The sequence below is a fragment of the Oncorhynchus keta genome, unplaced genomic scaffold, assembly GCF_023373465.1.
Source record: "Oncorhynchus keta strain PuntledgeMale-10-30-2019 unplaced genomic scaffold, Oket_V2 Un_contig_27811_pilon_pilon, whole genome shotgun sequence".
Taxonomy (NCBI): domain Eukaryota; kingdom Metazoa; phylum Chordata; class Actinopteri; order Salmoniformes; family Salmonidae; genus Oncorhynchus; species Oncorhynchus keta.
Genome location: NW_026285711.1, coordinates 1 through 12424, shown reverse-complemented (window position 1 = coordinate 12424; position 12424 = coordinate 1). Strand labels below are relative to the sequence as shown.

The window sequence follows — 12424 nt, the reverse complement described above, 5'->3', positions numbered from 1 at the left end:
TTGATTTTAACCCCCCTTTGTTCAGGGACACATTTATTCAATTTCTGTTAGTCACATGTCTATGGAACTTGTTCAGTTTATCTCAGTTGTTGAGTCTTGTTATGTTCATACAAATATTTACACATGTTCGGTGTAAATGCCGTTGACGGTGAACTTTTATTTTTCGGAAAAATAAAGAACCTTTGAATGAGTGGTGTTCTAAAACTTTTAACCTGTAGTGTATCTACTGGTCTTTTCTATGTGAATCTAGAAGACGTTCGCTGTCTAAGTGATATCTATTGGTCTTTCGTAACAGATCTGCAGAAATAGCTCTGGTGGCCGGAGGCAAGAGGAAGCGTTGGATTATTGCTACAGAGAACATGCAAGTTGGAGACCTCATTAAAACCTCTGGGACTATCGGCCGCATGGCAGGTAAGACCTCCATCCTAGCTGCTGCACGGTGAGGAAGTTTCAGTCAAACCTCCTGCCTTACTGTATTTATTTTATCCTTAATTTACCAGGTAATTTGACTGAACACATTTACAGCAGCAACGGGAGAATAGTTACAGGGTAGAGGAAGGGGAAGGTTTGGTGGCCATGATGGCCAGATTGGGAATTTAACCCGGGCTAGACCCACCTGTCCTCTCCACGAAAATAATGGAGCTGTTTCTAACCCACCTGTCCTCAAGATAACGGAGCTGTTTCTAACCCACTTGTCCTCTCTACCAGATAATGGAGCTGTCTAAACCACATTACCGCTCCACGAGATAATGGAGCTGTTTCTAACCCACCTGTCCTCTACCAGATAATGGAGCTGTCTAACCCACATTACCTCTCCACGAGATAATGGAGCTCTCTCAAGTCTGTTATGTATGTTGTATGTCTGTATAATAATCGAATGTTTCTGTCATGATGTCCTCTCTAGTTTCGGCTAAAGAAGGAGACTCGTTCCCCCTGGGAGCTCTTCCTGTTGGAACTCTGGTCAACAACCTGGAACTGTATCCTGGGAAAGGAGCCACCTACATCCGTGCTGCAGGTGACCTTTACCCCTAACGACTGACCTCTAACCTCTGATCCCTATCCGTGCTGCAGGTAACCTTTACCTCTAACCCCTGATCCCTATCCGTGCTGCAGGTAACCTGACCCCTAACGACTGACCTCTAACCTCTGATCCCTATCCGTGCTGCATGTAACCTTTATCCTAACGACTGACCTCTAACCCCTGATCCCTATCCGTGCTGCAGGTAACCTAACCCCTGATCCCTATCCGTGCTGCAGGTAACCTGACCTCTAACCCCTAATCCCTATCCGTGCTGCAGGTAACCTGTCCCCTAAACCCTGATCCCTATCCGTGCTGCAGGTAACCTTTACCCCAAACGACTGCCCTCTAGCCCCTAATCCCTATCCGTGCTGCAGGTAACCTTTACCCCAAACGACTGACCTCTAACCCCTAATCCTTATCCGTGCTGCAGGTAACCTTTACCCCTAACCCCTGATCCCTATCTGTGCTGCAGGTAACCTGTCCCCAACCCCTGATCCCTATCCATGCTGCAGGTAACCTTTACCCCTAACCCTGATCCCTATCCGTGCTGCAGGTAACCTTTACCCCTGATCCCTATCCGTGCTGCAGGTAACCTTTACCCTAACCCCTGATCCCTATCCGTGCTGCAGGTAACCTTTATCCTAACAACTGACCTCTAACCCCTGATCCCTGTCCGTGCTGCAGGTAACCTTTACCACTGACCTCTAACCCTGATCCCTATCCATGCTGCAGGTAACCTGTCCCCTGATCCCTATCTGTGCTGCAGGTAACCTTTACCCCTAACCCCTGATCCCTATCTGTGCTGCAGGTAACCTTTACCCCTAACCCCTGATCCCTATCTGTGCTGCAGGTGACCTGTCCCCTAACCCCTGATCCCTATCTGTGCTGCAGGTAACTTTTACCCCTAACCACTGACCCCTAACCCCTGATCCCTATCCATGCTGCAGGTAACCTGTCCCCTAACCACTGATCCCTGTCCGTGCTGCAGGTAACCTTTACCCCTAACCCCTGATCCCTATCCATGCTGCAGGTAACCTTTACCCCTAACCCCTGATCCCTATCTGTGCTGCAGGTAACCTGTCCCCTAACCCCTGATCCCTATCCATGCTGCAGGTAACCTTTACCCCTAACCCCTGATCCCTATCCATGCTGCAGGTAACCTTTACCCCTAACCCCTGATCCCTATCTGTGCTGCAGGTAACCTGTCCCCTAACCCTGATCCCTATCCATGCTGCAGGTAACCTTTACCCCTAACCCTGATCCCTATCTGTGCTGCAGGTAACCTGTCCCCTAACCCCTGATCCCTATCCGTGCTGCAGGTAACCTGTCCCCTAACCACTGATCCCTGTCCGTGCTGCAGGTAACCTTTACCCCTAACCCCTGATCCCTAGCCATGCTGCAGGTAACCTTTACCCCTAACCCTGATCCCTATCCATGCTGCAGGTAACCTGTCCCCTAACCCCTGATCCCTATCCATGCTGCAGGTAACTTTTACCCCTAACCACTGACCCCTAACCCCTGATCCCTATCTGTGCTGCAGGTAACCTGTCCCCTAACCCCTGATCCCTATCCATGCTGCAGGTAACCTTTACCCCTAACCCTGATCCCTATCTGTGCTGCAGGTAACCTTTACCCCTAACCACTGACCTCTAACCCCTGATCCCTATCCATGCTGCAGGTAACCTTTATCCTAACGACTGACCTCTAACCCCTGATCCCTGTCCGTGCTGCAGGTAACCTTTACCCCTAACCCCTGATCCCTATCCATGCTGCAGGTAACCTGTCCCCTAACCCCTGATCCCTATCCATGCTGCAGGTAACCTTTACCCCTAACCCCTGATCCCTATCCATGCTGCAGGTAACCTGTCCCCTAACCCCTGATCCCTATCTATGCTGCAGGTAACCTTTACCCCAAACGACTGACCTCTCATCCCTAATCCTTATCCGTGCTGCAGGTAACCTGTCCCCTAACCCCTGATCGCTATCCATGCTGCAGGTAACCTTTACCCCTAACCCCTGATCCCTATCTGTGCTGCAGGTAACCTGTCCCCTAACCCCTGATCCCTATCCATGCTGCAGGTAACCTTTACCCCAAACGACTGACCTCTAACCCCTGATGCCTATCTGTGCTGCAGGTAACCTGTCCCCTAACCCTGATCCCTATCTGTGCTGCAGGTAACCTTTACCACTGACCTCTAACCCCTGATCCCTATCTGTGCTGCAGGTAACCTGTCCCCTAACCCCTGATCCCTATCCATGCTGCAGGTAACCTTTACCCCTAACCCCTGATCCCTATCCATGCTGCAGGTAACCTTTACCCCTAACCCCTGATCCCTATCTGTGCTGCAGGTAACCTGTCTCCTAACCCCTGATCCCTATCCGTGCTGCAGGTAACCTTTACCCCTAACCACTGACTTCTAACCCCTGATCCCTATCCATGCTGCAGGTAACCTTTACCCCTAACCACTGACCTCTAACCCCTGATCCCTATCTGTGCTGCAGGTAACCTGTCTCCTAACCCCTGATCCCTATCCGTGCTGCAGGTAACCTTTACCCCTAACCACTGACCTCTAACCCCTGATCCCTATCCATGCTGCAGGTAACCTTTACCCCTAACCACTGACCTCTAACCCCTGATCCCTATCCGTGCTGCAGGTAACTTTTACCCCTAACCACTGACCTCTAACCCCTGATCCCTATCCATGCTGCAGGTAACCTGTCCCCTAACCCTGATCCCTATCCGTGCTGCAGGTAACCTTTACCCCTGATCCCTATCCATGCTGCAGGTAACCTTTACCCCAAACGACTGACCTCTAACCCCTGATCCCTATCCATGCTGCAGGTAACTTTTACCCCAAACGACTGACCTCTAACCCCTGATCCCTATCCATGCTGCAGGTAACTTTTACCCCAAACGACTGACCTCTAACCCCTGATCCCTATCCGTGCTGCAGGTAACCTTTACCCCTAACCCCTGATCCCTATCCATGCTGCAGGTAACCTGTCCCCTAACCCCTGATCCCTATCCATGCTGCAGGTAACATTTACCCCTAACCCCTGATCCCTATCCATGCTGCAGGTAACCTTTACCCCTAACCCCTGATCCCTATCCATGCTGCAGGTAACCTGTCCCCTAACCCCTGATCCCTATCTGTGCTGCAGGTAACCTGTCCCCTAACCCCTGATCCCTATCCATGCTGCAGGTAACCTTTACCCCTAACCCCTGATCCCTATCCATGCTGCAGGTAACCTTTACCCCTAACCCCTGATCCCTATCCATGCTGCAGGTAACCTTTACCCCTAACCCCTGATCCCTATCCGTGCTGCAGGTAACCTGTCCCCTAACCCCTGATCCCTATCCATGCTGCAGGTAACCTTTACCCCTAACCCCTGATCCCTATCCGTGCTGCAGGTAACCTGTCCCCTAACCCCTGATCCCTATCCATGCTGCAGGTAACCTTTACCCCTAACCCCTGATCCCTATCCATGCTGCAGGTAACCTGTCCCCTAGCCCCTGATCCCTATCTGTGCTGCAGGTAACCTTTACCCTAACCCCTGATCCTATCCATGCTGCAGGTAACCTGTCCCCTAACCCCTGATCCCTATCTGTGCTGCAGGTAACCTTTACCCCTAACCCCTGATCCCTATCCATGCTGCAGGTAACCTTTACCCCTAACCCCTGATCCCTATCCATGCTGCAGGTAACCTTTACCCCTAACCCCTGATCCCTATCCATGCTGCAGGTAACCTTTACCCCTAACCCCTGATCCCTATCCATGCTGCAGGTAACCTGTCCCCTAACCCCTGATCCCTATCCATGCTGCAGGTAACCTTTCCCCTAACCCCTGATCCCTATCCATGCTGCAGGTAACCTTTACCCCTAACCCCTGATCCCTATCCATGCTGCAGGTAACCTTTACCCCTAACCCCTGATCCCTATCCATGCTGCAGGTAACCTTTACCCCTAACCCCTGATCCCTATCCATGCTGCAGGTAACCTGTCCCCAACCCCTGATCCCTATCCATGCTGCAGGTAACCTTTACCCCTGATCCCTATCCATGCTGCAGGTAACCTTTACCCCTAACCCCTGATCCCTATCCATGCTGCAGGTAACCTGTCCCCAACCCCTGATCCCTATCTGTGCTGCAGGTAACTTTTACCCATAACCACTGACCTCTAACCCCTGATCCCTATCCAGCTGAACAATCTCCATCTCATACATTAGAAGTGGAATAATAATAATAATGAGTCTGATCACTATTGAAACAGTTTTATTGTGTTGTAGGTACGAGTGGAGTGTTACTTCGTAAAGTCAGCGGAACAGCGATTGTACAGCTGCCATCTAAACAGCAGATTCAGGTGAGATTACTGTCCATCTAAACAGCAGATTCAGGTGAGATTACTGTCCATCTAAACAGCAGATTCAGGTGAGATTACTGTCCATCTAAACAGCAGATTCAGGTGAGATTACTGTCCATCTAAAGAGCAGATTCAGGTGAGATTACTGTCCATCTAAACAGCAGATTCAGGTGAGATTACTGTCCATCTAAACAGCAGATTCAGGTGAGATTACTGTCCATCTAAACAGCAGATTCAGGTGAGATTACTGTCCATCTAAACAGCAGATTCAGGTGAGATTACATTTAAGTCATTTAGCAGACGCTCTTATCCAGAGCGACTTACAAATTGGATTCAGGTAATATACTCACTGTTGTCTGTTTTGGCTGTCTAGCCTCATTTACACTTTACGCTACCGTGAGTCTCGTCATCTGATCATTTTAAGATCTATTATTTTGAAATAATATCAATGTATTTTAAGACATTTACAGATGTCATAAATCAATGATTTTAGAGGCCTGTATGATGACTTTAAATGGTTTGACCATCTGTTTACACTGACTACCTCACCAGATCTAGATTATAGAAGCTGGTGCTCTGACTGCACCTCACCAGATCTAGAAGCTGGTGCTCTGACTGCACCTCACCAGATCTAGATTATAGAAGCTGGTGCTCTGACTGCACTCACCAGATCTAGATTGTAGAAGCTGGAGTTCTGACTGCACCTCACCAGATCTAGAGCTGGTGCTCTGACTGCACCTCACCAGATCTAGATTATAGAAGCTGGAGTTCTGACTGCACCTCACTAGATCTAGAAGCTGGTGCTCTGACTGCACCTCACCAGATATAGATTATAGAAGCTGGAGTTCTGACTGCACCTCACTAGATCTAGAAGCTGGTGCTCTGACTGCACCTCACCAGATCTAGATTATAGAAGCTGGTGCTCTGACTGCACCTCACCAGATCTAGATTATAGAAGCTGGAGTTCTGACTGCACCTCACTAGATCTAGAAGCTGGTGCTCTGACTGCACCCTCACCAGATCTAGATTATAGAAGCTGGAGTTCTGACTGCACCTCACTAGATCTAGAAGCTGGTGCTCTGACTGCACCTCACCAGATCTAGATTATAGAAGCTGGTGCTCTGACTGCACCTCACCAGATCTAAATTATAGAAGCTGGTGCTCTGACTGCACCTCACCAGATCTAGAAGCTGGTGCTCTGACTGCACCTCACCAGATCTAGAAGCTGGTGCTCTGACTGCACCTCACCAGATCTAGAAGCTGGTGCTCTGACTGCACTCACCAGATCTAGAAGCTGGTGCTCTGACTGCACCTCACCAGATCTAGAAGCTGGAGTTCTGACTGCACCTCACCAGATCTAGAAGCTGGAGTTCTGACTGCACCTCACCAGATCTAGAAGCTGGTGCTCTGACTGCACCTCACCAGATCTAGTTGGAGTTCTGACTGCACCTCACCAGATCTAGAAGCTGGAGTTCTGACTGCACCTCACCAGATCTAGAAGCTGGAGTTCTGACTGCACCTCACCAGATCTAGAAGCTGGTGCTCTGACTGCACCTCACCAGATCTAGAAGCTGGTGCCTGGACTGCACCTCACCAGATCTAGAAGCTGGTGCTCTGACTGCACCTCACCAGATCTAGATTATAGAAGCTGACAGCCATGACTACATGAACTCTATTCCGCAGAGAGTAACTGATAAAAGCAGTCAAATTTGATCTAAAAACACCTTATGGAACAGCAGTACTGTGAAGCAACACAAACATAGGCACAGACACTGTAGATATGTGTTAGTGGTGGAGTAGGGGCCTGAGGGCACAGACACTGTAGATATGTGTTAGTGGTGGAGTAGGGGCCTGAGGGCACAGACACTGTAGATATGTGTTAGTGGTGGAGGAGGGGCCTGAGGGCACAGACACTGTAGATATGTGTTAGTGGTGGAGTAGGGGCCTGAGGGCACAGACACTGTAGATATGTGTTAGTGGTGGAGTAGGGGCCTGAGGGCACAGACACTGTAGATATGTGTTAGTGGTGGAGTAGGGGCCTGAGGGCACAGACACTGTAGATATGTGTTAGTGGTGGAGTAGGGGCCTGAGGGCACAGACACTGTAGATATGTGTTAGTGGTGGAGGAGGGGCCTGAGGGCACAGACACTGTAGATATGTGTTAGTGGTGGAGTAGGGGCCTGAGGGCACAGACACTGTAGATATGTGTTAGTGGTGGAGTAGGGGCCTGAGGGCACAGACACTGTAGATATGTGTTAGTGATGGAGTAGGGGCCTGAGGGCACAGACACTGTAGATATGTGTTAGTGATGGAGTAGGGGCCTGAGGGCACAGACACTGTAGATATGTGTTAGTGGTGGAGTAGGGGCCTGAGGGCACAGACACTGTAGATATGTGTTAGTGGTGGAGTAGGGGCCTGAGGGCACAGACACTGTAGATATGTGTTAGTGGTGGAGTAGGGGGCCTGAGGGCACAGACACTGTAGATATGTGTTAGTGGTGGAGTAGGGGCCTGAGGGCACAGACACTGTAGATATGTGTTAGTGGTGGAGTAGGGGCCTGAGGGCACAGACACTGTAGATATGTGTTAGTGGTGGAGTAGGGGCCTGAGGGCACAGACACTGTAGATATGTGTTAGTGGTGGAGTAGGGGCCTGAGGGCACAGACACTGTAGATATGTGTTAGTGGTGGGACCTGAAAATGAGGGCACAGACACTGTAGATATGTGGTGGAGTAGGGGCCTGAGGGCACAGACACTGTAGATATGTGGTGGTGGAGTAGGGGCTGAGGGCACAGACACTGTAGATATGTGTTAGTGGTGGGTAGGGGCCTGAGGGCACAGACACTGTAGATATGTGTTAGTGGTGGAGTAGGGGGCCTGAGGGCACAGACACTGTAGATATGTGTTAGTGGTGGAGTAGGGGCCTGAGGGCACAGACACTGTAGATATGTGTTAGTGGTGGAGTAGGGGCCTGAGGGCACAGACACTGTAGATATGTGTTAGTGGTGGAGTAGGGGGCCTGAGGGCACAGACACTGTAGATATGTGTTAGTGGTGGAGTAGGGGCCTGAGGGCACAGACACTGTAGATATGTGTTAGTGGTGGAGGAGGGGCCTGAGGGCACAGACACTGTAGATATGTGTTAGTGGTGGAGGAGGGGCCTGAGGGCACAGACACTGTAGATATGTGTTAGTGGTGGAGGAGGGGCCTGAGGGCACAGACACTGTAGATATGTGTTAGTGGTGGAGGAGGGGCCTGAGGGCACAGACACTGTAGATATGTGTTAGTGGTGGAGTAGGGGCCTGAGGCACAGACACTGTAGATATGTGTTAGTGGTGGAGTAGGGGCCTGAGGGCACAGACACTGTAGATATGTGTTAGTGGTGGAGTAGGGGCCTGAGGGCACAGACACTGTAGATATGTGTTAGTGGTGGAGGAGGGGCCTGAGGGCACAGACACTGTAGATATGTGTTAGTGGTGGAGGAGGGGCCTGAGGGCACAGACACTGTAGATATGTGTTAGTGGTGGAGGAGGGGCCTGAGGGCACAGACACTGTAGATATGTGTTAGTGGTGGAGGAGGGGCCTGAGGGCACAGACACTGTAGATATGTGTTAGTGGTGGAGGAGGGGCCTGAGGGCACAGACACTGTAGATATGTGTTAGTGGTGGAGGAGGGGCCTGAGGGCACAGACACTGTAGATATGTGTTAGTGGTGGAGTAGGGGCCTGAGGGCACAGACACTGTAGATATGTGTTAGTGGTGGAGTAGGGGCCTGAGGGCACCTGAGACACTGTAGATATGTGTTAGTGGTGGAGGAGGGGCCTGAGGGCACAGACACTGTAGATATGTGTTAGTGGTGGAGGAGGGGCTCTGAGGGCACAGACACTGTAGATATGTGTTAGTGGTGGAGGAGGGGCCTGAGGGCACAGACACTGTAGATATGTGTTAGTGGTGGAGTAGGGGCCTGAGGGCACAGACACTGTAGATATGTGTTAGTGGTGGAGTAGGGGCCTGAGGGCACAGACACTGTAGATATGTGTTAGTGGTGGAGGAGGGGGGCCTGAGGGCACAGACACTGTAGATATGTGTTAGTGGTGGAGGAGGGGCCTGAGGGCACAGACACTGTAGATATGTGTTAGTGGTGGAGGAGGGGCCTGAGGGCACAGAGACTGTAGATATGTGTTAGTGGTGGAGGAGGGGCCCGAGGGGCACAGACACTGTAGATATGTGTTAGTGGTGGAGGAGGGGCCCGAGGGCACAGACACTGTAGATATGTGTTAGTGGTGGAGTAGGGGCCCGAGGGCACAGACACTGTAGATATGTGTTAGTGGTGGAGTAGGGGCCTGAGGGCACAGACACTGTAGATATGTGTTAGTGGTGGAGAGTAGGGGCCTGAGGGCACAGACACTGTAGATATGTGTTAGTGGTGGAGTAGGGGCCTGAGGGCACAGACACTGTAGATATGTGTTAGTGGTGGAGTAGGGGCCTGAGGGCACAGACACTGTAGATATGTGTTAGTGGTGGAGTAGGGGCCTGAGGGCACAGACACTGTAGATATGTGTTAGTGGTGGAGTAGGGGCCTGAGGGCACAGACACTGTAGATATGTGTTAGTGGTGGAGGAGGGGCCTGAGGCACAGACACTGTAGATATGTGTTAGTGATGGAGTAGGGGCCTGAGGGCACAGACACTGTAGATATGTGTTAGTGGTGGAGTAGGGGCCTGAGGGCACAGACACTGTAGATATGTGTTAGTGGTGGAGTAGGGGCCTGAGGGCACAGACACTGTAGATATGTGTTAGTGGTGGAGTAGGGGCCTGAGGGCACAGACACTGTAGATATGTGTTAGTGGTGGAGTAGGGGCCTGAGGGCACAGACACTGTAGATATGTGTTAGTGGTGGAGTAGGGGCCTGAGGGCACAGACACTGTAGATATGTGTTAGTGGTGGAGTAGGGGCCTGAGGGCACAGACACAGATATGTGTTAGATAGGCACACACTGTGTTAGTGGTGGAGTAGGGGCCTGAGGGCACAGACACTGTAGATATGTGTTAGTGGTGGAGTAGGGGCCTGAGGGCACAGACACTGTAGATATGTGTTAGTGGTGGAGTAGGGGCCTGAGGGCACAGACACTGTAGATATGTGTTAGTGGTGGAGTAGGGGCCTGAGGGCACAGACACTGTAGATATGTGTTAGTGGTGGAGTAGGGGCCTGAGGGCACAGACACTGTAGATATGTGTTAGTGGTGGAGTAGGGGCCTGAGGGCACAGACACTGTAGATATGTGTTAGTGGTGGAGTAGGGGCCTGAGGGCACAGACACTGTAGATATGTGTTAGTGGTGGAGTAGGGGCCTGAGGGCACAGACACTGTAGATATGTGTTAGTGGTGGAGTAGGGGCCTGAGGGCACAGACACTGTAGATATGTGTTAGTGGTGGAGTAGGGGCCTGAGGGCACAGACACTGTAGATATGTGTTAGTGGTGGAGTAGGGGCCTGAGGGCACAGACACTGTAGATATGTGTTAGTGGTGGAGTAGGGGCCTGAGGGCACAGACACTGTAGATATGTGTTAGTGGTGGAGTAGGGGCCTGAGGGCACAGACACTGTAGATATGTGTTAGTGGTGGAGTAGGGGCCTGAGGGCACAGACACTGTAGATATGTGTTAGTGGTGGAGTAGGGGCCTGAGGGCACAGACACTGTAGATATGTGTTAGTGGTGGAGTAGGGGCCTGAGGGCACAGACACTGTAGATATGTGGTGGAGTAGGGGCCTGAGGGCACAGACACTGTAGATATGTGGTGGAGTAGGGGCCTGAGGGCACAGACACTGTAGATATGTGGTGGAGTAGGGGCCTGAGGGCACAGACACTGTAGATATGTGGTGGAGTAGGGGCCTGAGGGCACAGACACTGTAGATATGTGGTGGAGTAGGGGCCTGAGGGCACAGACACTGTAGATATGTGGTGGAGTAGGGGCCTGAGGGCACAGACACTGTAGATATGTGGTGGAGTAGGGGCCTGAGGGCACAGACACTGTAGATATGTGGTGGAGTAGGGGCCTGAGGGCACAGACACTGTAGATATGTGTTAGTGGTGGAGTAGGGGCCTGAGGGCACAGACACTGTAGATATGTGTTAGTGGTGGAGTAGGGGCCTGAGGGCACAGACACTGTAGATATGTGTTAGTGGTGGAGTAGGGGCCTGAGGGCACAGAGTGTGTTGTGAAATCTGTGAATGTATTGTAATGTTTTTAAAATTGTATAAACTGCCTTAACTTTTGCTTGGATGCCAGGAAGAGTAGCTCCTGCCTCGGCAGGAACAAATGGGATCATAATAAATACAAATACCAGACCTGCTCTTGTCTTCTGTTTCCAGGTGATTGAGACATGCATGGCCACAGTGGGAAGGGTGTCCAACATCGATCACAACAAACGGATCATTGGTAAAGCTGGCAGGAACCGTTGGCTCGGCATCCGGCCCTCCAGCGGCTTGTGGAAGAGGAAAGGTGGCTGGGCCGGACGCAAGATCAAACCACTTCCCCCCATGAAGAGTTATATTAACCTGCCTTTAGTGTCTGCCAACTAAATGTGCTAAACTCTGTATGCAACAGGACATTGCAGGAGACGCCACCTCTTCTTTTTAGATCGATCAGAGGCAGTGATGTTAATGGACAGCTGTCAGTGATTTCAATTATGTAGTCTTGTGACAATGTTTTGGTCTGTAATGACATGGATTTTGTGAAATGAAATGATTCAACTGTCTGAAGTGTTGGTAAAGAATGAGGCTTGGGAAGTAGACAAGGTTTCAAACATTAAACACAGCTGCTCCTGGGAGAGCAGCACATTTACATCCATAGTGAAACATTCAAAGGTTAACCCATGTTTTCTTAAATGGTATTTACAAATGTCATATCTGTTAAAACAACAAGGTTTGTGCAAAGACACCTGGGATGCATTTTCAAAAGTGGAATGAGTGTGTTGCTTGACTAGTTGTCAGAATATTTAGGACAGTTGGCTAATACCTGCTAGAGTGGGGTTGGGGTTAGTTGGTTGGG

At 50.7% G+C, this 12424-nt stretch overlaps 1 protein-coding gene across 1 annotated transcript; it reads left to right on the top strand.

The window, feature by feature from the left end:
• Positions 1–285: 285 nt before the first annotated feature.
• Positions 286–12131, top strand: LOC127923005 (39S ribosomal protein L2, mitochondrial-like). The gene is made up of 4 exons (XM_052506940.1): positions 286–411; positions 905–1015; positions 5308–5381; positions 11746–12131. The coding sequence occupies exons 1-4, from the start codon at positions 360–362 to the stop codon at positions 11953–11955; spliced, it is 447 nt and encodes a 148-aa protein (XP_052362900.1). The 5' UTR covers positions 286–359; the 3' UTR covers positions 11956–12131.
• The last annotated feature ends 293 nt before the right edge of the window (positions 12132–12424 follow it).